The 25,357-nt window shown below is 37.3% G+C and overlaps 4 protein-coding genes across 5 annotated transcripts; 2 read left to right on the top strand and 2 right to left on the bottom strand.

Moving 5' to 3' along the window:
- Positions 1-81: 81 nt before the first annotated feature.
- On the top strand, positions 82-6,786 carry LOC111344179 (uncharacterized). The gene is made up of 9 exons (XM_022951388.2): positions 82-445; positions 534-579; positions 1,574-1,594; positions 1,913-1,935; positions 2,059-2,197; positions 2,343-2,402; positions 2,962-3,065; positions 3,681-3,763; positions 4,130-6,786. The coding sequence occupies exons 1-9, from the start codon at positions 363-365 to the stop codon at positions 4,270-4,272; spliced, it is 702 nt and encodes a 233-aa protein (XP_022807123.1). The 5' UTR covers positions 82-362; the 3' UTR covers positions 4,273-6,786.
- Positions 5,967-16,186, bottom strand: LOC111344178 (ralA-binding protein 1-A). 2 transcript variants are annotated; one of them, XM_022951387.2, is made up of 17 exons: positions 15,930-16,186; positions 14,454-14,614; positions 13,903-14,016; positions 13,632-13,709; positions 13,227-13,352; positions 12,824-12,942; positions 11,765-11,895; positions 11,141-11,209; positions 10,532-10,619; positions 10,170-10,232; positions 9,829-9,943; positions 9,176-9,228; positions 8,932-9,003; positions 8,374-8,466; positions 8,128-8,190; positions 7,617-7,756; positions 5,967-7,003 (listed from the first exon to the last, which is right to left on the bottom strand). In XM_022951387.2, the coding sequence occupies exons 1-17, from the start codon at positions 16,043-16,045 to the stop codon at positions 6,964-6,966; spliced, it is 1,641 nt and encodes a 546-aa protein (XP_022807122.2). In that variant the 5' UTR covers positions 16,046-16,186; the 3' UTR covers positions 5,967-6,963. The 2 variants fall into 2 exon arrangements, with proteins under 2 accessions (XP_022807122.2, XP_088604623.1); XM_088748497.1 differs by lacking the exon at positions 15,930-16,186 and adding an exon at positions 14,736-15,563.
- A 38-nt stretch (positions 16,187-16,224) lies between these two features.
- LOC111344182 (cilia-and flagella-associated protein 96) lies at positions 16,225-21,253 on the top strand. The gene is made up of 6 exons (XM_022951391.2): positions 16,225-16,493; positions 17,492-17,708; positions 18,578-18,791; positions 19,719-19,821; positions 20,052-20,128; positions 20,577-21,253. The coding sequence occupies exons 1-6, from the start codon at positions 16,394-16,396 to the stop codon at positions 20,793-20,795; spliced, it is 930 nt and encodes a 309-aa protein (XP_022807126.2). The 5' UTR covers positions 16,225-16,393; the 3' UTR covers positions 20,796-21,253.
- Positions 21,254-21,358: 105 nt separating this feature from the next.
- Positions 21,359-25,337, bottom strand: LOC111344183 (thioredoxin domain-containing protein 15-like). Its single transcript, XM_022951392.2, has 4 exons — positions 25,181-25,337; positions 24,638-25,085; positions 23,263-23,390; positions 21,359-22,592 (listed from the first exon to the last, which is right to left on the bottom strand). Exons 1-4 carry the CDS (start codon positions 25,311-25,313, stop codon positions 22,360-22,362), a joined length of 942 nt encoding a protein of 313 aa, XP_022807127.2. The 5' UTR covers positions 25,314-25,337; the 3' UTR covers positions 21,359-22,359.
- Between the last annotated feature and the right edge of the window lie 20 nt (positions 25,338-25,357).

Raw genomic sequence — 25,357 nt, 5'->3', positions numbered from 1 at the left:
GGCGTGTTTAGCCTTGAATAACAATTCTGTGTAATTATCACTTAGGGGTTTGACTGGAAGGAAGAGTGTTTTTTGATGTTAAGACATTCAAAACCACAAACTCTCTAAGAAATTCCTCACAAAATTTTAACTTGTTAAAAAAAACTCTCATTTGACTCCACACGTATGCGTTTTATTTTTCTTTTTTTACCCTTTTGGTGTAAATTTATAGAACATAGCGAAAGATGGCTTGCATGGCCTTGTGGGTAACCCTTAGTCATCAGTAGTCATGTGCCACGCATATGATGGAAATTTCGCTACAACAACAGCTGAGATCGTCAGAAAATGACTACAATATATAAATAGAAACTCCGGAATTCAAAATGGCCAGCTGTATGAGAGGATGCTGGGGTGTATTCAGTGAGGAATTAAGGAAATTGCGCCGGCCGGCACATCTTAGAGGGAGGTAAGTCGTAATATAGCCTTAGTAAAATTGCAGTTATTGTGTTTTTGTAGCCAGTGTTGCAAATATTTGTGTCATCCTCAATTCGCAGAACTTACAGACGTGCAAGATATAGTGAAAAGGAGTTGAGTATCGAGGTAAGATCCTTTGTTATTTACGATTAAGACTGGAGGTCCTAAGATAATTTGATACTGCACAAATTTCCGGTGCGACTCATCGCTTGCAGCAGAATCTTCGAGCTAACTTGATTGACTTAACACTTTTATATCAACACATGAAAAAAACCAAGAGTCAAGTGTGGTGTGGTGGGGACGGGGAGTATAAGAGGACTGGTACAATTTATGGGCAAAAATAAAAAATGAAAAGCCTCTGTATTTGGGAATCCACTAGGAAAATGTTTTTCACCCTCCCCTTCTCAGGCAATATCCCACCAAAGATAAGCTAGGAGAACTGCTGATATTTGTTACACAAAAGGGAATGGGGGGGGGGGGGTGTTCCACCTCCTGTACCTTTGAATCCTACCTCCCACCCCTTCTTTTAAACTTTGCACATAAACAAAAAACAAATAACCCAAATTTTGCTTTCCTCTCTCATTCACTATTGTCTCAAAATTCCCCTTCCTGTTTTCACCTGTCCCACTTCTTGTTACTGTCTCACCCACAATTCTGATGCCTTCTTGCCTAATCCCCCCCCCCCCCATACAATCATCTGATTTCTTCACCGAGTTCCAGGCCAGACCATCTCCAACCTTTGAAGTCAATTTGCTTAAAGGCCAAGAGAAATTCATGTTTAGTAACCTGTTATAGATCAATAGCTTCTCCTTACAAATTTTCTTATCTTCTGTATTGGAAGACAAGGAAGAATTTCATGTTACACTAAAAGTCACTTAAAACTTAACCCATTTCTCACCCCATAAATCACCAAATTACTGTAGAAGTGTTGCCTTCAATGTTAACTTTTGACCCCACTACCCCCCTGTTAGGACACCTTGTCTGTGAAAGAACTTTTCTGAATCTCAACTATTCCCAGCAGTGCCCTAGAGGTTTACTTTTTGTAGCATCTTAGTAATTTAACCCGTAAATCTTCCAAATGTATAGTGATCATCATGAAAATCTACTTTTTATTTTTCAGTTTGAAAACTTGATTGATGAGGTATGCTTTCCAAGTGTTTTTTTGTAATTATTGACAATAACCACGATAAATGTTGTTATTGAATTTTCCTACAAATGCTCAACTAAGTCCTGTATATGATTGTCAATAAGAGTATAATTTTCTTATGAATTGTCAATGCCTGTGAGGAAGAAATATTTTAACAGAGAGAAATTTATTAACGACTTGTAGTCACTCTGAAGAAAAAAAAGTAATTTTTACTTCTGTTGAATAATTTGTTGATCTTGCAAATAACTCAGTAGATAAACAGAATCTAAAATATATCCTAGAAATAACGAATTATATTTTTTTAACTTTCAGGAGGACTTCAATCCCCGTCCTAGGTAAGTGAAAATTAATCTCAAACATTTGGTTTTGCAAACTGCTTTTAATTTTCTTAATAAACCCTTTGAGCCTCAGGAGCTGTGAGGTGACTGTGTGATGTTTTCCCTGTTTCTCATTTCCAGACGGATTTTAACTGAAACAGAAACAGAACTGATCACGCAGAAGAGATACAATGACCTGGTTGAACAGCAGAAGAAATTAGATGCAGAAATTGATGCACAGTTATCTCGAAGAGAAGACGATTTACGGCTGGAAGAGGAGGTGAACTTACTGGCTTCTCATTTCTAACATTATTATTAATTGTGATTTATGTTGAAATCTCACATTCAACCCCCCCCCCCCCTGTCCATTCTTCAAAGACTTTATCTGAATGTGTACTTATTCATGCATGCATTGGTTCTCTAAGGCATACTATGAGGCTAAAAGAGAAGCAGCTCGTGTTGCCAAACAGGCCAGACAAATGGAGGTAAGAAAATTCTTTTGACCTTGTGGTTTGACAGTGCATGATTACCTATGGATTTGGAGTTTTGGGGGCTGCAAGAGGAGCAGGTTTTGTGATTTCAGCAATGCAAACTCTCTCAACCTACTCCTACAAGTTTACCTCAAAGTTTTTTCCTATCAGTCATTTTCTGTCTCAACTTGTGTTCTCATTTAAAACCTGATATGCCAGTTTTTGAACCAGAAAGAATGCGAAGGATGATCTTGTTATAGATGAGAAGCTAAGAAATATGTGAAAGGTTTAAGGGAAATTATCTCCAAAAACATTCTCCCTCACAAACCATCATCACAGACAAGATTTCTCTGCTTAATAGTTGTGTTTATGAAAAATTTTTCTGAAATTTAGAGGGGTAATTGGAACTTTTAACAGTAATATAAATCTGCAATCATCCAAGGACACCCAGTGGCTAGTAGTAGATAAAGGGAAAATAGCGAAGGTGCTTTTGGCATCCTCTTGCCTAATTATTTACTTCTGGGTCTGCCAGGGTTATATTCAACATGTTTGTTAATAATTTTTAATTGTCCAGGAAAATAAAGCATCAAAAGAAAAGGATAAAAGAGTGCGGAGAGGTTTCTTAGAAGATTCATCATTGTCTTCTTGGCTTTCAGATGATGGATTTAGTGTAGATAGGTATGCGATATTCATTGGCAAGAAAGGCCACTTCCTTATTTCGCCTGAACATGTTTGTGCTGTTCTACAAGGTGTGGTTGTTTTGGGTCTAAACTGGGTAAGTGTGGACTCACTTGGCTGTACCTTGTGAATCCACAACATTTTGACCACTGTGTTGACCAATATCATTGTCGATAAGAGTCCAGTCCACACTAAACCCCTGTTGATTTGTTAATTCTCCCCCTATGGGAAGAGTTAAGATAATTACTATGTCAGGAACAGGTTTCCTGGGGATCTGGCAGCTGGACCTTTAGTAGACCTCTTGCTGGTTTATGTTGCTCAAGTAATGTTCCAGGTGCGGAGCTCATGCTGGTTTGTGTTGCTCAATGTTCTAGGGTGCAGACTTCTCACTGGTTTGTGTTGCTCAATGTTCCAGGGTGCAGACTTCTTGCTGGTTTGTGTTGCTCAATGTTCCTGGGGGCAGACCTCTTGCTGGTTAGAGTTACTCAATGATCCTGGGGGCAGACAAATACTTGTGCCACTCGGCAGCAAGCCCTTTTCTCTGATTTTTTTTTTTCCTTTCAAGTCTGGACTAAATAACATTTAGTTTTTGCTTCTTTCCCTATGTGTTTTTAGCACTGAGCTTGATGTTGAAGACTTTGATGCCTTCTTAGAGAAAGTAAAAGCTCGATCTCTTGGGGGATCCAGTCCATTCACTTGTAAGTGGTATATTTTTTGTTTCGGTGGAATTTATTTACACCTGCTTTACAGCTGTTATTAATCATAATTTTATGATATTTCATTGACTAATAAACCACACAGTTACTTAGACCAACCCATCAATTTGGACTGCCAAATCAAATGAAAAACAGTGTCAGACACTAGAGAGTTTGGATCAGCTGATTAATGCTCAATGGTGGTGGCTTTAACTGAGTTTTGTGCAAAGTTTTTGTTAACGTTGTTTGAATCCTTATGAAACAAAGTACACATTAGTGGCCAGTACTGCTGTCCCAAAGGAGAGGGTATATTTCACCAGAAAATACCCATACATGGCTTGTTCATCACTTTGTTATTTTTGTTTACAGCTCCCACAGCAACCACACCAAATGCATCATGGGAGGATGCCTTAGCTCAGGGAGTTGAGGCCACCAAGATAGCTGGGAAATCCCTTGATGCCCTGAATGGGTTTTCATCTTCAGTTGATCTGGTGTCAGTTAGTGAGAGGTAGCAGGCCTAATAGAGGTTTTGCATGGCTGCCATGCAATATGGCAGCCATGTTGCATGGCAGCCGTGCAATATGGCAGCCATGTTGCATGGCAGGAACAATAGATTATTTTTCTCATGGGAAAAAATTTTCTTTCTTATGCAAAATATTTTCATTGTTCCTGCCAGGCAACATGGTTGCCATGCAAAACCTCTATTGTGTTTTTTTACAAGGATCACTGAAAGTGCCTCATGACATAATTTCAGAAGCAAGTGATTCATTTTTGAGCCCAAGGATATGCTATGACTTACTAGTGGGAACATTTATTTATGATAAATAATTAACAAGAGTATTAATAAGCAATTGGCTGTTTATTTCTCACAAAATCTGCCTGTCACTGAACGACTGCTAAGAGTAGGACGTGTTTTATGTTAAAATTCCAGTTTGGGAAGTGAGATATTTTATTAGATTTGCTCCATGTTGCAAAATTTGCATCATGAAAAAGGAGGAGGAATTATTGTTGTATTAAGCCTGGTCATCCAGTAAAGGGAGAGATGTTAAATTTATTCATTCATAGAATGGAGTTAAGGGAGGGTTTTTAATTTAATTCCTAAGAAACTGATGTGATGCATCGGTGGACAAGTGAGAGACCAGTTGGTTTTTAAACAATTATTTACTGAAGGTGAGTAGTTGTTAATAGTATAATCGCTCAGGTGATTTCAAATTCTGTTGTAAATTCATTTTGATGTTGAAACCATTCTGTTACTATTGTTTTGAGATACTGGTAACCCAGATACTGAGATACTGGTACCCAGTTTTCACTAAATTTAACAGGGTTATTTAATTCAGTCAGCAAAAAAGTTATCTTTCTTTTGATATCTTTCTTTGAAAGATATCAACTTTACGTGAACCTCAGTAGAATCATTTGTACTATTTGGAATTGAATTTTTTCTTATTATGTTTATCACTTCCTTGGTAACATTGACAAAACACAAGGCAGCCATTTTAAAAGTTAGTGTTCTGGCTAGAACCACCTTGTGATTATCGCCAGGTACAATCCTTGACAAATCAGAGGGTGCACATCTCTATAATCACCTGAGAAGTTATACTAACCATGTGTAATTGATAAAGGTAGCTGCTCTGTGGTTGCAAATCTATTGGCTGGTGTTTCAAGGGATCATAGTGATTCACCAAAATTTTCTGCAACATTGAATCTGCCTTTATTGGAACAAATCAATGTGACCAAAGACCTTTCCTTGACTTCATTAATTCCAAGCTCAGGAAAAGAAAATTGGACATATTTTCATTTACATATCACGCATAATCTAGTTGATGTAAGTACAATGAATCATCTCTGAGCATTTGAGAAAAGATCAGGGCCCAGTTGTTCGAAGGCCGATTAGCACTAACCTAGGGTTAAATGTGAATCCAGCTTTCATTATTTCTCTGTTCAAAAGCTTTTGGGGAAAATTTTCTCTATTCTTTTCAGAAAATCCAATTATCAAATTGTAGACAAAAGAATAAAAATTGAATTTTCATTAAAAGCTTTCAGATATGAAATCAAATTTCACTCTAACCTTGGGTTACCTTATCCTCAGCTTTGAACAACCTGGCCCAGGTCAATTGAATTTGTCATTTGTTACTACTGATAACAGGAATATATCTCCTGATGTCTTAAATGCATGGATTAAAAAAAAAAAAACAGAGGCACATAGTAATAGGTTACAATGATAACTTTATTTAACAAATTTTGTATTTAATACATCTAATAATCTCCTTTAAATACAATTATTGGGTGTATTATTGTAATGATATTATTACAATAATATTATTACAATATTATTACTAGCTTCTCACTTGCCGATTCACTTAACTTACTTTTATCATTGAGAGTCACAATAGTAGAGCTTTGCCCCATGTTAACAAAATTTAAGCCCTAAGGGCTAATTCCATTTTTCTATAATTGATTTTTATAAAACTCAAGCAAGAAATGTTTTTAAACAGTTCAGAGAGAAATCTACACCGTTCTTGAAAAACAAAATTAGAATTTGAGAGAAATAGTTTCTTGCTAATTACAGCCAAGAAAGTGACTGGAAGATTTCAGTACAAAAGATGGCTGAAGTGCAGATAATTATAATAGATAAATTTAAATGATGCACCCAAGTTACAATAAGGAAAGAAAACTTCAAAGTATTTTTGTAGTCAAGAGAAAACCAAGGATATCTTCCTTTTCACTCTCAAGATGTGATTTCTTGGTACCAGTAGTTAATTGCTGATTGCAATGCCCTATGATATTTCTTCTGGTTTGCGAGTCCTGAAAATTTGTTTTGTCCCATATCAAGACAACACAAATCACAGGTATCATTCATCAGTCTTGGGAGTGAAAGATTAATGCAAACAGAACTGTTATGGTTTGTTATAACTATGTAGCGACTGTAAGTACTAAAAAAATTAATGCAACTTTGTATACCACAAACTTAGTAGAGTTTACACTGCAAACAAAAATTTCATTAATAAAAATAAACATCAGAAAAGCAAGGAACTTGTTAATTTAATTTTTACACATTTTCTGCACAATTAAATTGGTCTGTGGTGCATCATGGAGTGTCTGTGGTACATCATGGTGTGCCTCTAAATTGCTTGTCATCATCCATCATACATTCAAAGCCATCCAGCCAATCCATTAACAGATCAAGTACTGCACATTCTTTAATATCAAACAGTAGTTACTGTAGTGCTGGAAGTGTTGATTGAGCTGCAAAACAATAAACAATCCAGTTACAGTTTCACATGATATGTCTTTTCAAGGAGAAAATGAATGGTTTGTAACTCAAAAGTGATGTAGCTATTGTTGGTCAGCTATTTTCTTAGCTTAACGTATCGTTTCAAAGCAGTGTGATATTCATGTGTTGTACTTACAAACAAATAGTCAGAATTCTTAGACAAAACAATTTTGTCCCTCAAAATGCAAGGTCAAAAAGAAAATGCGATTTTAAGTTCCGTTTCCTAGTGATGGATATTAATGGAATTTACATGCCACATTTAAGTCATAGAATTGGTGATGAAAAAACAAAAATGAATTGCACATACAAAGGACCAGGAATTATTGAATGAACCATCACAATCCTCAGTTCTGACCAATTGATGGTGAAACAATCTTTAATTTCCAAGATCTTGGTTGTTAATCCTCAACTCTAGCTGCAACACATTTTCTAGTAGGTTGGTTGCCAGAATTTGATGTTAGATCATGATAACAACTTCTACCTGATAAGTTTGAATATTCTCATTACCTGTGTACAGGATAAAGTATGATTATCATGGGGAGAAGTTACATGTTAATCACTTGTGGGAGTTAAAGGGTAGAGTACCTGCTTTCTGTGTTCTCTTCCTGAGGATCAGGATCTGTCTGTGGCTCTTGCTTGGCTTCAAGAATTTTAATCTGTACCTGGAGCTCTACACAAACTTCTCTTTCCTCATGAATGTTGCGGCAGAGTTCTGTGTTCTTACGCTGTTTTAAAAATAGAAATTAAGGGCCAGTTATTTAAACAAAGTTTGACCCTTGTTTAACAAAACCACACTCTAAACTATCTTGAATTTTACTAAATCTTTTACCTCAATGTTTATTTTTGTGAACAGTGTCAAGATGACTGAAAGCTAGCATTAGAAGGAGATATATTAAATGGAAACAACCCTCCTATAGAGAGAATATAAGGCCCACTGCTTGCAGAAAACCACTGTTTGGGTACAACCTCATCTAAACATCCAGCCCCAAATATGTTAAATTTAAAAAATCTTATTTTAGTCAAATTGGTGTTAAATTCATTTGGTGAGAAGGTCCATAATGAAATTTTAATGAATTGAAAATCAAATGTTACATACCTCCAGTTCTGCATTTTGTTCGATAAGTTCTGCCAACATTCTTTCAAGGTCATCCTCATTTTCCTTCATTTTATTAAGTTAAGGAAAATTTATCATAGACAATTATTTTATTATAAAATTAATTATATTTTAAAGGAAAAAACTACAATGAGCATTTTTCCGATTAATTATGTCAGATTCACCCACATGCAATTAATATTTTTTCTGTCACTAATACTGACAACATTCTGATCATAAAAAGGATACAACTTCATCTTCAGATGAATCTGAATCAGAACTTCTGTCTGCAGTGGAATCAGGATCCTGTTCCTTTGCAACCATGACAGCTGTTATTTCAGTCTGGTTAATGATACAGCAAAATTTCTATTTAACATTACAATCTCATGAAAAACAAACAAAGAAAATGCATATTTACAATTAAGATATTTATTACCTAGCTGGCAAAAAAATGGGCTTATTAATCAAACCCTCCTAAAAGAATAAAAACCTAAGTATTCTATTGATTTTTCAGCCTACATATCCTTTTTTCAATATTCTTCTAGCTCATAAAAAGTGGTTTCCAGATTTCCAATCTAATTTTTATTTTTTTAGGTAGATCTAATCGTAAACTTATATGTGCTGCACCATCCTGATCTTTTTCCTTAAGAGCTATTTCATCCACTATTTCAGATTGTTGAATGATACAATGTAATCCTCACAGAAGACATCCATCTTGTGAAGAGCAAATAAAGAAATGTCTGACTATCAGTTCAAAAGTCATGCTCTCAAATTTTGAGAGTGCAAAAGTTTGAATAAGTCACTTACACTCAATCTTTCAATCTCTTTCTTCTCATTTTCAATCCGTCTCCTTAACTCATTTCCAATTAGGGTCAACTCCTGCCAAAAAAGTAAAAAAGTTAACTGTTCTTAGAGAAATTGATAGTAAAAGTTAATGAAGCAGCATCTGCCATTTTCAGACTGATTTTCATCGTATGATTCAATCAGTATTTCAAATTGGGGAACAGCAAATTGAAAAGAATTAAACCTTAAAATTTTACCATCCCCTTACTTCTTGCTCAAGTAACAGTTCTGCTTCAGAGGCTTCTAAAAGAGCAATGAACCCTGGGAAAAAAAAAACAACTCACTTTGATTCACCTGGGAAATCATGACAAAAGCTCAGGGGGGGTGGTCGGGGGTGGTGAGGGGAGCTGCTTTGGGTTGCACTGTATCCTGCATATAAAGAGGAAAGCTGGAGAGGCTGGTTGAGGGTCTGGGGTGCCCTCAACCCTTGCAAAATCAAGAGGAAAGCTTAAGTGGGGTTGGGTAGGGGCTTTGAGGTGCACTGCCCTACCCCTTGTCAGGAGGAAGTTTCAACATCACATGCCTCAAACTGTCAGTAAGTTTCTTGAAGTGAAAAACATGGAAGACATGCAAAATTTGGCTGACATTGACTTTTTTTTTTTTTGACATTGACTTTATTTTTTTTTTTTAAAATGAAAGAAATAAAGGCTTTTGTAGCCCGCAGTTAGCAAAGCTATTCTAGGCGGGCTACCTAAACAGACACTGTATAGGCTCACACACACACACACACAGAAAAAGAAAAGAGAGAGAGGTAAAGTTTGGTAAAAGTAAATCCAAATTGGCACATGACAAATTTTAAACATTTTGACAAATCAATATATGGTTCTTTCCGAGTAAAATAACCTAAAATTTCCAAATTACCATTGTCTTCAGCTGGTTTTTCAGCAGGATGTTCCACCTTCTCAACAACAACTTGAGTTTTCTGGATTTCCTCTGGTTGTATGGTCTGAGAAATTTTCTTCTTGGCATTCCTTAGCTAAAAAATGAGAAAGAAAAAAGAGACAATAAGTTTTGTCTTGTAGACAAGGAATGATCATGAATATGTTGAAAAAAAAAGATTACAGAAAAACCCTTAAACACCAGAACTTACCCTTTGCTACAATAATAATGGGATTGTCTATTTTGTGAAAGACAACCAAGACACTAATCTTACAGTCAAAGGAACTACCTGGCACCTCTTAAAAATTTAGTCATTCATATACCTTTCTCTTGAGAAGGGTCACCTTCCGTTGGACTTCCCAGAGCATTTCATCTTGACCCGCAAACTGAAAAACAGACAACAATCCAACACAGTCAATCAGAAAATTAATAACGTAACTTACAATAATTGGCATTGTTCCAAAATCTTTTTTTCTTTTTCAACACCCAAAGCAAGAATAATTGGAAGCAGGGACCATGTTTTTTCTATTAATGGAATTTATGGGCTGAGCATGGCTTCTCATCCGATGGGGAGCGGGAGTACTCTTGGGTGCTTCAAGCTATGGAAGTAGGATGGGCGTGAGCCACTTAGAGGCTCGTGTGCAAGTCCTATGACAATTACAAACTGAAGTAATTGGTTAATTACCTGCAAATTTTCTGTTGTTTTCATGTTGAGATGTTCATGAAGTTGAGAGAGAACTTTCTCTTGTTTGGCCAGTGCTGACGCTATTGCACTGTGGAAATTTCGACAAAGATACACAATTTTTTATTCTATAGTTACCAGCAGTGTGTAATAATCAGATAGAAAAGTAGTGGCCAATAGGTCAATGTGCACCTCAGGGTTGATGCACTAGACTAAGGTTCAAAACCTCTTTGCCAATACTTGGCTGGGTCACTTTGATTTCTTCTTTGAAATGCCAATTTACTCTTGAAGGGCCTGTCTCCATCTTAAAACTGTCAGAGAAATGTGTCAAAATGTTGGGCAGTAGAGGTCCATTTGATCTTTTGGAAATTTTTTTTCAGAATCTCTAGAACTACCAGTAACATATTCTGATTCATAAATAAAACCACTTGTTCTCATAACTTATTTCAGTAGGAGGGAATAAGAATCTCCTAGAATGGGAGGGAAAATCATTTGTTGAGCTGCATTTTATTTGATAGTAACACGTAGTACAAGCATCTTAGGTGATTTTCCTCAGGGAGCTACAAACAGGTTCAAGTAAAATTGAAAAAAAAATGCAGTTCATTTTCTTACTCAGGACTACTGGGTAAATCTTCCTCATCTTCATCCCTTCTGACAGTCTTGGTGAGTGACTCATTGTACCTATCATCATAAATAAAATGTTTTAACTTTAAACAAAAACTGCTTTGCAGTTGAGTGTCTTAAAACCAAAATCAAAGTGGATGTTTTTATTCAACTAATCCCCCTCTTTCTTTACCTGCACCAACCTAACAACCAGTCCAGCCACTCACTGTAAAGTATTTCCTCAATTGACCCACCTACCTCCCCTCTCTTCCCCCTACCTCCCTTCCCCTCTCTCCTCTTTGCCTACCTTCTCTCCCCCTCTCCTCTTCCCCCTACCTTCTCTCCCCTCTCCCCCTCCCCCCTCTCCTCTTCCCCCTACCTTCTCTCCCCTCTCCTCTTTCCCCACCTTCTCTCCCCTCTCCCCCTCTCCTCTTTCCCCACCTTCTCTCCCCTCTCCCCCTCTCCTCTTCCCCCTACCTTCTCTCCCCTCCCCCCCTCTCTCCCTCTCCTCCTCCCCCCATTCCTGGTACATACCTTCAGGAACACCAGTTATTGTACTAGACTCACTTTCAATAGCTCTTCAACAGGCTGCCAACTAAGGCCACCCCCCCTCCTAGAAGAACCAATACTCACCTTGTAATTTTTGTATCAGGGAAGAGTTCGCTGACATAATTTAGGAAGATGAACAGAATGCCATGTCCTATGTTCATTGTTGGACTGAGAACTATGCCAATGTTCTGTAGATTCATTCTGTTGGACGAATACTAGAAAATGAAAGATCATACAGATCTGTAAATAAGAGCAGGGTTTTCACTAAGATGCATAAGACATGTTTTCTGTAAAGGGTGATTGAAATTCAATTTGCCAGTATTCTTTAATAATAATAATAATAATAATAATAATAATAATAATAATAATAATAATAATAATAAATAACAATAAATAACTAAATAAATTTAGCAATGGACATTCCACTGGGTAACTCTTCTTGTTCACTGTTTCCAGATCAAATTGGGATCTGGAATGTTGGTTTTTGTAGAGGAAGGAAAACCAGAGGACCCAGAGAAAAACCCACAGAGCAAGAACAAGAACCAACAAGCAACAACAACAAACTCAACCCACATGTGACGCCATGTCTGAGAATTGAACCCAGGCCACAGTGGAGGGAGGCAAGTGTTCTGACCACTGCACCATCCCTGTTCCACCCTGCACTATCCCTGTTCCCCCCGGCACCATCCCTGTTCCCCCATGCACCATCCCTGTTCCCCCCTACACCACCCCTGTTCCCCCCTGCACCATCCCTATTCCCTCCTGCACCATCCCTGTTGCCCCCTGCACTATCCCTGTTCCCCCTGCACCATCCCTGTTCCCCCCTGCACCATCCCTGTTTCCCCCTGCACTATCCCTGTTCCCCCTTGCACCATCCCTGCTTCTTTAGTGTGACAAGGTTAAAAAAAAAAAAACAGAACTAACTAGACTAGGTTTAACTTATTGACCCCTAGGAGTGATTAGCATCTAATTTCTCATTACAATATCACCACTGAATCACACATTAAGGTCATGAGAATAAATGAAATGATTATCAACTAAAGAAGCTCTTGACTGTGTCAGCACCTTCAGAAATGCATAGAGAACAATATAGAGAAAAGAAAATTACCCATGTTTGGGTGTAAAGGGATCAAATGCTCAAACCTTTTCCATAACATGTGACATATGAGTAAAGAGCCAAGCCAATAATGTTCTGTTACATGCTGGTAACTCATCTAAGAGAAGTTTGGCCTTCTCCAGTTGATCTTTTCTTTCTTGTATTGCTATAAATAATGTTTCAAAAAAAATTGATAATTATCCAATGGTACACAAATTGAATCCAAGTTCTTATTTAAGGACTATTTCAAGTATCAAATCCAGTTTCAGTAAAGAATGGAAGAGTCAGTTAAAAAAAACCTGACCACAACCGCTTTGTACTGTTTTTTTGGTTAGTATAACCACTGTTAAAAGGGACTGAAAAAAACTGATATAGGTACTTCAAGAGTACGTATATCAGTTTGAGATTAATTATATCCACAGTAAAAATGCATGTTTTTATTTTTCTCACCTGATATTTCATTGAACTTTGGAAGCAATGCAGAGGTGAGAATGTTTTCAGGTAATTCTCGGATGTACAGCTTAATCAGGCTGGTCACAGCTTCAGCTTCATACTCTGTGAGATCCACTGACTTTCCTTAAAATGAATATAAATATTTATTTAATAATTTATAAAAAGTATCAAATCTAGTAGATTCATGGAGGGGTCTAGTCCCTATACATTGATCTCTACACATTTCCTAAACTGCTGACAAGGAGAATTTGTTTAACAATCAAGGACTTATTCAGATGGTGATCATTTCCTTAATTCTCATTACTGGTTTGATTTGGGGTGACATTGTAAGGAGTAATTAGATGACATCTATAGGGTCAAATGGTCACTTGTCACAAAATCGCCAAAGAAATGTGTCTCTACCTTGGTCATACAATTCCTTTAAGGAGTCTACCTTAGACTTCATCCCAGATACTCTGTAAATTCCTTCAATTTCTAGACCTGAAGATCAAACATAACTTTTAAAAAAATATACATTGAAATTACATGAAATTTCATGACAAACTGTATGTGGTAGCCTTTGGCAGTATTTGTGGCAATAAGCCCTGCCACAGATAACCACCTCACATGTGGACCAAATGCTTGTAATTAAGTTTATTCTGAAAGTCTATTTAGTAGACTCTCGCCATCTTACAATTTTCTTCAATGTAAACGATCCCATCTCTGAATACTCTAGGCAGCTCTACTCCATCTGGAAGACTGGACTGTTTGACTGCAACTTCTAAAGGAACTCCGAACACAGCCTTCCCTGGAAGAATACAGTACAACACTCATAGATCTATTGTTACATAGATTTCTCAAAATTTCTCTCTTAAGTTTACAGATAGCAAAACAAAAAAACAAAAAAAAAACGAGTGCAAAAAAAAATAAATAAACAAATATTAAAGTCCTAGTGGCAAATGAGTTTAGTAGGACAACAAATCATAAATTCTGTCAGAGTCATTGATGAATGGAACCAGTCCAAGTAAATCAAGACTCTGAGGACAGAACTGACTCACATGTGTAAAGATTTTCTTTTCCACATGATGTTTTCTTTTTTTTAGAATGTAGATGTGAATGCCTGGATGTTTCTTGCATTGTACATGATCTTTCAAGGAATTTGGATGCATTCTGGTTTAAACATAGCTAAAACAACACAATAACTTCTTTGCCCTTTTTTGTGAAAACAGTTTGTTCCTTGCTTACTTGGTGCCTGAGGAGGTGAGCATGTTTCTGATTTCTTCTTCTTCTTCTTTTCTTTTTCTTTTTCTTTTTCTTTATTCTCCTTCTCCTTCTTCTGTTTTTTGGGTTTTATACGAAGAGCCAGTGACCTTGATTTCTCTCTCTTGACTTTCTTGCCTTTAGGTCTGGGAAATTACAATAAAGGGGGACAAAAAAACCATGAAACAAAGACAAATTTTCAAACAGTATTCATCACAAAGCATAAAAAACCCTCAAGAAAATACTTAAAAGTTGAGTGTACTTCACCTTTTGACTGAGGAGAGCTGATAACATCCTCCTTCAAATTCTGAAGAGTTTTTTAATCTCTTTGTAAAGATGAAACAAGTTTGCCTTATCATTGTCAGTTTCTCCCTCAACAAAATCAAACCTGTGTGCATGAATAGGTTTTGTCTCTTTCCATGTCACAGGAAACACAAAATGAATACATTTACATATTTCAACACAGCAGGTCTGTTTAGCATTGAATTTCCTTTAAGCCAGCTTTATCCCATGAAAGCGATCACAAAGAAACTTCTCCCTAGGGTCTAAATGTATGGTTTATGGGAATAGATAACCTTGTCAACCAGAGGGTGTTTTCTAGATGAAATAACAAATTCTCCTGAATCATTTAGAGTTAAATGCATAGCAGCTGGAGAGGAGAAATTTCCTTTTCAGCTCTTTGAATTAGAACTGTTACCATCTTTATTTATCTGTACATGTGCATGGGAATAAAGCCAAATTTAGAATTCAATACAGCTTGGCAATAATTTTTTTTTAAAAGCATGAAAACAAATTCCAATGGAAGAGTGTTTTTGCATTTTGCTTGGTTTCTTAATGTAGTCTGCTCTTAGTTTAGGAGTGACCAGAGGAGACCTAAGAGTTCGAGCAACCTTTGTTCACACTTGCACCTGTTCGGAAAGCTATTGTGTCGCGATTTTATGAATGAAAACGATGAGTGATCACCATTTCTTTGTTTTCGTGGGTACATTCAATTAATCGGCAATACCTTTGCCGCTTTACTTCCTGCTTGACAGAGAAGCGGATTCGAGTGTCACACTGAATTAATTAGGGATTACATTCGCCGGAATTCCTTTGAAATACATGACACAATGATCGTTATCACATGAAATGTTTTAAAACAAAAATGAAAAAAAAAATGCTCCATTAGCATTTACAATTCATCTAAAATCATGCTCTCTATAGTGTGATTTTAACTGGGTTAAGTGGACATTGACAAAAATAGTCTAGGGTAAAGTTACAAGTTATAAAAGAAAACTTTCGTTTCAAATGTTAGTACGAAGGGCGCGGCGAGGTCAAAATATTGACTCTTTTATACATTCTTAAAATGTAAACAAACTGAAATCGCTCTAGAGATTCTGATAAAAGATTTTCTCTGGCCTATAAAACTGAAAGAGTGAGAAAATAAAAGGGATCAACGACCACGAATTTAAAATCATTCACCTGGATTCTTCTTCATCTTCTTCGCCGACGCTGTCATCATCCGATCGAAATGCCACATACCCCTTATCTTTCTTGCTTTCCTTTCTCTCATAGACATCTTCTTCACGCTCAGCCATCAATACTATGGCTGATATATCCTTTAAGGCAACAATCGAGAGGGAAAGGGTTAAATCTTAGCAAGAAACTACGGCAACTTACGCAAATCTCCCATTGTTAGACTAATCCGCCATTACTTAACTAGCTTTCTTCCAGATCGCCACGAAAAAACGTGAGGATGGCTACTAAGCAGTTGGTTGTTATGACAACGCAAGGTTTCGTGCAAAACACACGCTTTGTTGATGGAGCAAAGTTTAAAAAAACTTTTTACCTCATCAGCTCTGAAGACTTTCAAAATCTAGATCAAATCTTCTTCCAGAACGTTTCTTTTATAAGCTGTAGGCTTAGCATCAATTTTTCGGCAAAAAATGGCGAAGTTGGATACTAAAAACGATTTGAATCGCGTCGGCTTGTTTAGCGAGCTCGGCTATATCTCGATTGGTGATCCTTTTAAAAGGAAAAGCACAGGTAAGGTTTTAAGCAATATCCTAGGTTGAATTTCAAATTTAATTCAGTGGTTGGACCAAGCAGCTACAGTCCAAGAAAATTAGTCGTTCAACAAAGAATTCGACACAAAGATGAAAACCCTAAATCGATCAATTAACATACTTTTTGTGCATGTTCCAAGGTGAAGGTTTAGTAAAGTGTTGTAAGCCTTTATTCTGCTAAAAAAATTACAGAAATTTTATTTAAAGCATTAAGCCGTCTTGACGATCGTTAAACAAGGAAAACAACAACATGTTTCATGCATAAGGCATTTCAACCGTAAGATTGATTGTACTGAATCCTATATTGACCGAGTTTGCTTGTTCAAACACATGGTTGAATATAATTCGGCATAATTCTTATTTGGAACTTGACTAACTAGTGGTGAGAGTACGGAACTAAGGATCAAAGGGCCAGGTTTGAGTTATGTTGAGTTATTAAAACTGAATTAAGATAACCCAGGGTTAAGTTTCAAATTGGAATTCATAAATGAAAGTTTGAAGAGCAAATACAGTTTAATTCGCTCCGTCTACAATTTGATGATTGGGCGCTCCAAAAAGAATTGAGAAAATTATCTGATAAAATTATCTGAGAAATGCTTTGAAAAAAAAGAAAAGAAATCAGATTACAATTTAACCCAGGGCTAGTTATTCAACCCAGGAACAATGGAGCCCAAAAGGCTAATCTGCCCAAGAAACCTGATAGAATGTTCGCAGTGGAAATTAAGGGGTAACCCTGCAATGGGTCTGGATCCTATCAAGGGGGGGGGGGGGGGAGGAGGGTATGAGAAAAGTATTTCTATTCACTTCATGCTACTGCAAGCAGAGCCTTCAAGCTCCTAGAGTGATTTTTATTTTTTATGTGATATTTTTGCTATTATTATCTCCCAGATTACAGCAGTAAAAGCTTTACACTTGGCTATAAGATTAAGAATTAAATAAAGTTATTTATTTTTATTTCTTTTTCTTTAATTTGTGTAGATTTCAATATGGCTGCTCGCAAAGGAAAACAAATGCTCCCTGGTGGGAGCAAATCACGATCAGCCCTTCAGGCAGGATATTTTGATCAAAAATTCAACAGAATAATGGAAGGGGAGGCCTTTGCGGATCCTGTAAAGCGGCGAAGACAGGACAAGCTGAAGAGCAGTAAGCATAACATAGGAAAGGCTTTTGTTCCAAGCAGTGGAGAAAAATTGCCGTAAGTTGATTTGTGGCTTTGCTACAGTGATGCTAAATGTTCACCAGAAAAGTGAAGCCTGTAATGTGAAGACCTTGTTTTATAAACACTTATAACTTAAGTGACAAACATGTTAATCCTCTTCAGAATTTCAATCCATTGTGTTGCAAACCAGTCTGTAGAATTGAAAATATGATTGGGTGAGGAGTGTCATGAAAATAAGGTGTGAGTAGTCCAGTGGTCAGTGCGCTGGACTCTGGGTTAAACGGCCCGGGTTCAAGTCCTGGCTGGGGCTTAACGTTGAGTCCTTAAGCAAGACACTTCACTCACATTGTTTCGTCTTCTCAGATAGGACGTAAAGCCGGAGGTCCCGTCTCTTAAAGGGTAAGGGGTAAGAGACGTTAATTTCCCACACACGAGATTACTGTGTGCTGGATGTCCTCCCTTGGGGTGGGTTGGGTGGGAAAACAGCAGGTCCACATTAGCTTATACAGTTGCCAATAAATTCAACCTGCTTGAACAAATAAACATGATGATGATGATGATGATGATGATGATAAGGTTGTTTATCTTGATGACACTCTTTTATATCCTGTTTTCTGCGTAATGTATTGAAATGGTGCGATGCCATCTGTTTCTCTGTAATACAACACTTAACCAATTTATAAGGAAATGTTTATAGCTCCTGGAAGGGAAAATTGAGGGTCAGATCTGAGATTTTAAGGGTTTAGTCAAAATAGACTGCAAATGATAACCTTGAAAACCTTGTCCTGGGTTTTCTAAGATGTATAAACAATGCATTAATGCCTAATTGTATTCTGCTTCTCCCCATCTATCACATCTCATGCATGGATTTAATTTGAAGTACATTTTTTGTTGAATTTGTGCAGTTCAGGAGCAGGAAATCATTATGGAACGTTCAGTGGAGCCATTACAGCTTTTAGCCCTGTTTCAAGGGGGAAGAAACCAACAGAATCAGCCAGAAAGAACTTCTTAACAAACCCACCCAAGAAGGGGACAGGGTTTGGATACCTGAATGTGACAATTGGTGACCCACCCAAGTACATGTCTGATGCTTATGAACGTGCTAGAGAGCTGAGAAAGGTAACTGGCCTTATTGTTGAGTTAAACTAGGTGTATTCCCTCTTATTCAGGAATTTTTTACAGCTTGCACAGACCTTAGAGTTCTCAGTGTGGCACCAATTCATATGTTTTTGTCCACTGATTTCTGTTGACTTGTAGAATGGACATTGCCCCAAAAAAGAAATGACTCTACAAAGTCTATTGTTAAATCATTCTCAGAAATTTAAACTCCCAAAGTAGATAGAGCTTTCCTAGTTTCTGTGGATAAAAAGAGATGCAGTGTGAAAATTACAATGTCTCCTTTGCTGGTTACCCCCAGAGGGGGACATTGGGGGGCATTCAGGGGCCTCTGGGAAACCACAAAACCAGAGAAAAAAACCTCCAAAACCGAAAAACTGATGAAAAAAGGCAGCAAAACTGAAAACCGCACGTAAACCTGACAAAACCGCTACACTTTCACCTTTAAAGGGGTCAAAAAGGAAAAACTGAAAATCGCATCAGAGTTTTTGTGAAAACCGAAAACCAAATGCAAAAACATGTAAAATCTGCAAACCACTCTGAACATCAAAACCGAAAAACCAAACCTTTTTGGCCCAAAAACCGATCCAAAAAAACAGTCAAAACCGCAAAACTGAAAATCCCAAAGCCCGGCTGGTCCCTCCTCCCAGCATTTTGTCACGTCCGCCCCAGCAATTCATTAGTATCCTTTCTCTTTGCAAGCTAGAGATCTTTTTTATCAACTGTCTTGAGACATCTAAGGTGTCCTGAAGTAATATCATGATGGGTTCCATTCAGTTATCTCGCAATAAAAATTTCAAATCTTCCATTTAAGAACAATCCTGATAGATATAAGTTGATGTGGCATTTACTACCATGTACTAACCTCTGCATAAATAAGCACTTAATTGCATGTTCCAAATGATATGCTATTGAATTACCTTTTTGCAGAAAGAGACGGAAGGAAGCATGAAGGCAAGAAAGGGAGGACCATACAAACTCAACCTTCATCCTAAGGCTTATTTTGATGGAAATCCCTACAGATCAGACAGACGTGAGTGATAAATATTTATCGCCTTTTGATTGGAGCATTCTTGAATCAAGTTTTCTTAAAAACCATTTTAAACAAAGCAAAAGAGCAAATGATAAAATCCAGTTGTCAAGAATAATAAGTGATCCCTGTAAGTGAAGCGCACTAATGAAGAGTGTGTGAACTGGTATTTTTGCCAAACTTTATATTTTTCCCTTAATCAAATCCATAATTTGTTGTGCCGTGTATTTCAGCTCTTCCACCAGTGAAAGAGTCAAGGAAACCTCCAGAAGGATTGAAGCCTTTTAAACCCAGTTCTCCATCAAAGGAGGTAAATAAAGTGAGCTAATCAATTAGGAATATCTTAGACTGACTCAAGTCACTGATGGATCTCATCCTGGGAAGTAAGGAAGTGAGGTGCACTTGGCAAATTAACTTGTGAGTGAGACTAGCCTTCTGATGGCTTAGCTCACTATAAAGTCTCTGTAGCTCGGTGGTAAGAGCATTGGAGTGCTAAATTCAAAAGGTCAGATTCCTCAATGGGACTCAAATGTTTCTCTGTGTCCAATTCTTCTGACTAGATTAAGACACTATCTTTCTCAAGTTAAAATGTTAGCCTGTCAGTCTACCAATTCTTGTATAGTTTAGTATACAGGATGGAGACAAAATTACTATGATTTTCAGAAGAACAAGCAGCAACAGTTCCTCTTAGAAAGTATAAGCAGGGAAAACAAGAATCTTTCCTGAACAATATTTTGATATTGTTCCTTTTTTTACAGATCGGTGGTATGAAAGCTGGTTGCTTTGACAGCTACCCATCTCACTCCAATGATCCTTATGTGATGAAAAAACCAAAAGGTGATGATGGAACAGAGAAAAAAATCTTCAGACCTTCACAAGGACCAAAATCTACACCAATGAAATCAATCATAAATCAAAATGTTGAACGACGAATTAATAACTTAAACTTCAGACAACCAGTTACTGTGTCCATATGATGTCATAAACTTGGTAAAAATTACATGAATACAAAAGAGCTAATTTCGTTAAAGCTAGTGTGTTAATTCATATGTTGGGTTTAGCATTATGAGAACAGAGAAGCCTTGAAGACAAGACAAAGTTAGATTTTATGTCCAAAAGTTTTACTTTACATTGCATATTTAAATTGTGAGAAGATACTTATAGAATAATACATGGTAACATTGTAAATTGACTGCCTTTCATTTTTAATAGCAAAATCAGCCAACTGCTCAACGAGTTGTATGTTCACTTTGTGTTAGTTATAACAGCTTCAAATACATTAACACACATCTAAAACTTGTGGTCACATTTCTATCACTTGCCAAAAAATTAAGGTAAAGTTTTCTTTTAGTGTTTTTACTTACTATGTACCTGCTTATCTTATAAACAGGGTAACCCTACAAATGTTAATAAAATCTCAATTATTTTTTTCTCAGCTATGCTTGAGCACATTCAAGAATGTGATGTTTATTTGTATGTTGTAAAATTACTTCAGGATACTTTTTTATATGAATTCAATCAAGTTTCCACTCAAGGGGAATCTGATCAGCCCAATTGATTTTATTATCACATTTATGTAAACTTAAAACCACTCATAACTACACCCCAGTCAAATGGAAATTAGAAAATATCTGTACATGACATTTTTCATCAATACATCGCTAACAGAACCCAAATACTCATTACCTTAGTATCTTAGCCAATAAATAATGATGGAAATTATTAATAATTTAACACAATTATGACTGATATGCATAATTATTATTTACAACTATTCTGTCATCAGCACTTGTTTTGGCATTGAATCTTAGGCCTGAGGCCCGTTTCTCGAAGGTCCCTGTAACTTTATGGGGCCATTAAGCTGTTCTGTTTTCATTCAAGATGGGGTTTCCAAACATTTTGAAAATTCAACAATAAATTTATCAGCTAAAGAAACAAAATGGACTGGTTAGAGTGCCAGAACCTGTGCCTGCGCCTCTATTCTTAAAATTTTGATTTTAAGATATGGCTTCCAGCCCTTTAAGTTAACGGACTTATGAGAAATGGACCCCCCCCCCCCTGGTTTCCATTCACTTGCCCTGATCGGGATGATCAAGAAAAAAATTGGGTTTTTGAAAAGTGGAGAACGAGAAATTCAGTTTCAATAGTTGTTCAAGAAATAATCTTGCCCATAATTATTTCCCTAACAAATTCTGCTGCCTCATCTAGGCTGCCAATTTTTACAGGGACCCTCCTGGCCTGCAAAAAGGATTTTGTCTGAATTAATTGTGTGTACAGGGATGCCAGTCATTGCACTTCCTTGCATTTCCAGTTTTGCAACAATTGAAAATTCCATTTCTGCCACTATATCCAGTACAAGGCTTTTGAATCTTGGATGCATTTTTTAAGTGATTTGTGCATAAGCATGAAAACTGATTGGCCTTTCTCAAGTAGGGTCAGTTTGACCACACCTGTTACTGTCCAATTTTAAAACTGAACACACCAACTTGCTCAAACACACACGGATGTTCAACCAACCAGTCTGACGAACACAAAGTTTCCCTAATCTTGTTTATCCCTTCTGAACCACTGAACAAATCTCCGCCAAGGAATAGCTTGTATTCTATTCCAAAGCAATTCCTGATAGCTGGACTTGGCAAACATAAATGCACCAAATATCAAAAGGAACAAAGAGGAGAATATCAAATAGTAGTCTGTTTCTTCAGTTGGTTTGTTTATCAGTGGACCAATGTAATCTTGCTCTGAGATCTCCACACTGAAGTTGCCCTCAATGCCTTGCAAAAAAATGATGGAACTCAAATAAATCCCTAATTATCTATTGAAGTCTTCAATAAGGGTAACATTAAACAGTTTTAAACTGGTGAAGTCATGGCCCTCAATATGACTGCAATAAACTGGGTCATTATAAATCAGAACGCCCTCAATTACTTTCCAGTGTACACGATAGAAGACCTTCTGTTAGTGACCACCCCTCACTCTATGAGTTTAACAGCTACTAGTGGACTCAGTTGGGATGTTTACCATAGACACAACTTAACCCTGGAGGGCAACAGCCACAAAGCCTAGTGTTGGAGTGACTGTGGAGTTTTTGTGCCTAGTGTTGGAGTGACTGTGGAGTTTTTGTGCCTAGTGTTGGAGTGACTGTGGAGTTTTTGTGCCTAGTGTTGGAGTGACTGTGGAGTTTTTGTGCCTAGTGTTGGAGTGACTTTGGAGTTTCTGTGCTAGGATTTGTGCAAAGAGTCAGACAGTTGTCATGTCTGACAACCCACCCACCCACCCACCCACACCATCATTTGGAGAGAGTCACACTGGAAATACATCATTCTGTATTTGCAAGGTCAGCAGAGCTTCAATCACTGATCTTCACATGTATATCCCACTCAGATTTAAGAGTCCTATTCATATTCATTCCCACTCAAGAAGAACACCTTAAATCAAACTCACCAGTGTTGTTCTTGACAAACATTCTCAGATCTTCCAGTGTTATTGAATTATTGAATTTCAACACAGGCTTTCCTGAGTGAAATAACAGGATGGTGGGAACAGCAACCACTCCAAAACGAGTATTTAAACTAAAAGGAGCAAAATAATGTTATTCAGCTGATCACAAACTGAGCTGTGAAAAACAACACTGAAAAATGCCTCCCTTAGAGGAAGGGCATAAGAAATTTCCCACCAATCCTTTAACACCTATGAATTGATTAGTAATTCTCTCTCTTAACTGTAATACATTTTCTTGTAAATCAGTGGCAAGAATTTGGCACTCTATCATGATAACCCTAAGGTTGATTTGTCAGTTCTTTTCTCCTTTTACATTACTGGCTTTAATTGTCTTTAAACCAAAAGGGGTCCTTTTCTTTATGAAAGTATTAAAAAAAAATTTGAATAGGTTTGACTTTGAAGGCAAACAACCCCACACAGTTTGACTGCAGTAAAAGTCAGCACCTTTCACCAGGGCTTGAACCTGTGTCCCTCAGATACATTAAAAGGAGTAACTTTCTAAAGAAACTGTGGTGCTGCATTGGTAGGTGTATTGCAAGATAATTTCATCATATCAACTGAGTTTATAATCTAAATTGGCAACCCGAGGCTGTGGTCTAGCAGTGCCCAGTGGCCCCTGGTGTCTCACTTTTGCTCTTGGGCGATTCAAGAATTTTAGTTTTTTCATATAAAGCATATGCTGGGCACCCTGGATTTCACAGTTTCAGAGCACTGGGCTCCATTCAATTTTCCTTAGAGCACAGCCTTGCAACCATAAAGAGTTTCTAAGTCTTAACAAACTTTCATGTATATATTGCAGAGATGCCAACCTTTGGGGATCTAAAGTCCGAAGAATTTTTCTTATGCCACCATAACATCAACTCAGCAGCAGCCCTCCTCCAACTAAAAACTTGATTTCCCCCTCCCCATCAAATCAATCTCCCTTCCCAAAACTTGTTTACTTTTTGTAAAGATCTGGTTACTTAAAAAATGCTTTGAGAAATGGTAAGATTAGTTTGTAAAACCAAAATTGTTTTAACTCGACTAAAATTTAATCTGGGTATACCATGTTAGCCTGCAGTGAAATAAAGCCTTTGAAAGCCAGTTTATTGCTTTCCTCCAGAAGATTTGGCGCACCATAAGGTAGGCCAGGAGACTCATTCTGTATCTGAGAGCCTCCCAGCTAATCTGGGAGAGTTGGCATGTTTGATATTTGGCACTAATTCTCACCGAGCTTTGAAGCCAAATGTTGGCAGTGAGGCAAATATGTAGAGTTCTTTGATCCAGGTAAAGGAATCTGAACACCCAAAAACAGTTTGACATCCTAACCTAGACTCACCTATGTTGTTTGTGGGCATCCACTGCCAGAATGGGTAAATTGTTGTACACTCTTCCCATGGCGTTATACAGCGGGGAAAGTTTAGCAGAAAATGGACAGTAGCGGGTGAAAAACAAAACAACTGCACAAGAATCAGTCTCGTTATCTGATGTCGAATTAATTATCTGTAGCAATTCCTCTGCATTAACTATGATCACACTCTGTGGAAGGGAGTCATTATGCTCTGAGTTGTTTCTTCCCTTACAAAACCATTTCGGAGTGGTTGTGGAGTTGCTGACTTCAATTTTACGCTCCGTGGTATTTTCAGTTTGAGGCAGATTTCCATCTAAATCAGTTTCATTTGCTGCTATAACCTCCGTTTCGTTTGATGTTGCAGTTATATTGAATATCTCCGAGATGGTGTCATTTTCTCTTTCCGAAACAATGCTGTCAATAACCAGTTTTTCATCTGAAAAATACAAATGCATTCGGTTTTCTAAGATTACAAATGAACTTACAGCCACTTGTATGATGCTTTGAAAACCCCAGTCAGTTAGCAATTACCTTCAACTGAGTCATTCCCTGATAAATCTTCAGCTTCCTCGGCCAAGGAACTCACAAAACCGATAATAAGCAAGCCACAAATCCATGTCAATTTGTCCGCCATATTTGATGTTTTCAAGTCTACAACGAGCATGCCTGACGCGACAACTTGCTGACCTAAACAGATCTCGGAAATTT

The sequence above is a fragment of the Stylophora pistillata genome, chromosome 2, assembly GCF_964205215.1.
Source record: "Stylophora pistillata chromosome 2, jaStyPist1.2, whole genome shotgun sequence".
Lineage (NCBI taxonomy): Eukaryota > Metazoa > Cnidaria > Anthozoa > Scleractinia > Pocilloporidae > Stylophora > Stylophora pistillata.
The sequence above is the reverse complement of the archived record's forward strand: the minus strand, read 5'-3'. Positions and strand labels throughout refer to the sequence as shown.

Bases quoted from the DNA above. Each gene is read 5' to 3' on its own strand.
- LOC111344178 (XM_088748497.1), bottom strand. From the start codon at position 14,866: ATGCACACAGGTTTGATTTTGTTGAGGGAGAAACTGACAATGATAAGG. The intron at 8,191-8,373 runs GTATCCTTTTTA...AATAAAATGAAG, and splicing joins ATTCATCTGAAGATGAAGTT to GAAAATGAGGATGACCTTGA. The intron at 7,757-8,127 runs GTATGTAACATT...TTTTTAAAACAG, and splicing joins AACAAAATGCAGAACTGGAG to CGTAAGAACACAGAACTCTG.
- LOC111344183 (XM_022951392.2), bottom strand. From the start codon at position 25,313: ATGCTCGTTGTAGACTTGAAAACATCAAATATGGCGGACAAATTGACA. The intron at 25,086-25,180 runs GTAATTGCTAAC...TGTATTTTTCAG, and splicing joins AGGGAATGACTCAGTTGAAG to ATGAAAAACTGGTTATTGAC. The intron at 22,593-23,262 runs GTGAGTTTGATT...TTTTTTTGCAAG, and splicing joins GTTTGTCAAGAACAACACTG to GCATTGAGGGCAACTTCAGT.
- LOC111344182 (XM_022951391.2), top strand. From the start codon at position 16,394: ATGGCGAAGTTGGATACTAAAAACGATTTGAATCGCGTCGGCTTGTTT. The intron at 17,709-18,577 runs GTAAGTTGATTT...GAATTTGTGCAG, and splicing joins AGCAGTGGAGAAAAATTGCC to TTCAGGAGCAGGAAATCATT. The intron at 18,792-19,718 runs GTAACTGGCCTT...ACCTTTTTGCAG, and splicing joins GTGCTAGAGAGCTGAGAAAG to AAAGAGACGGAAGGAAGCAT.
- LOC111344179 (XM_022951388.2), top strand. From the start codon at position 363: ATGGCCAGCTGTATGAGAGGATGCTGGGGTGTATTCAGTGAGGAATTA. The intron at 446-533 runs GTAAGTCGTAAT...CTCAATTCGCAG, and splicing joins CCGGCACATCTTAGAGGGAG to AACTTACAGACGTGCAAGAT. The intron at 580-1,573 runs GTAAGATCCTTT...TTTATTTTTCAG, and splicing joins AAAAGGAGTTGAGTATCGAG to TTTGAAAACTTGATTGATGA.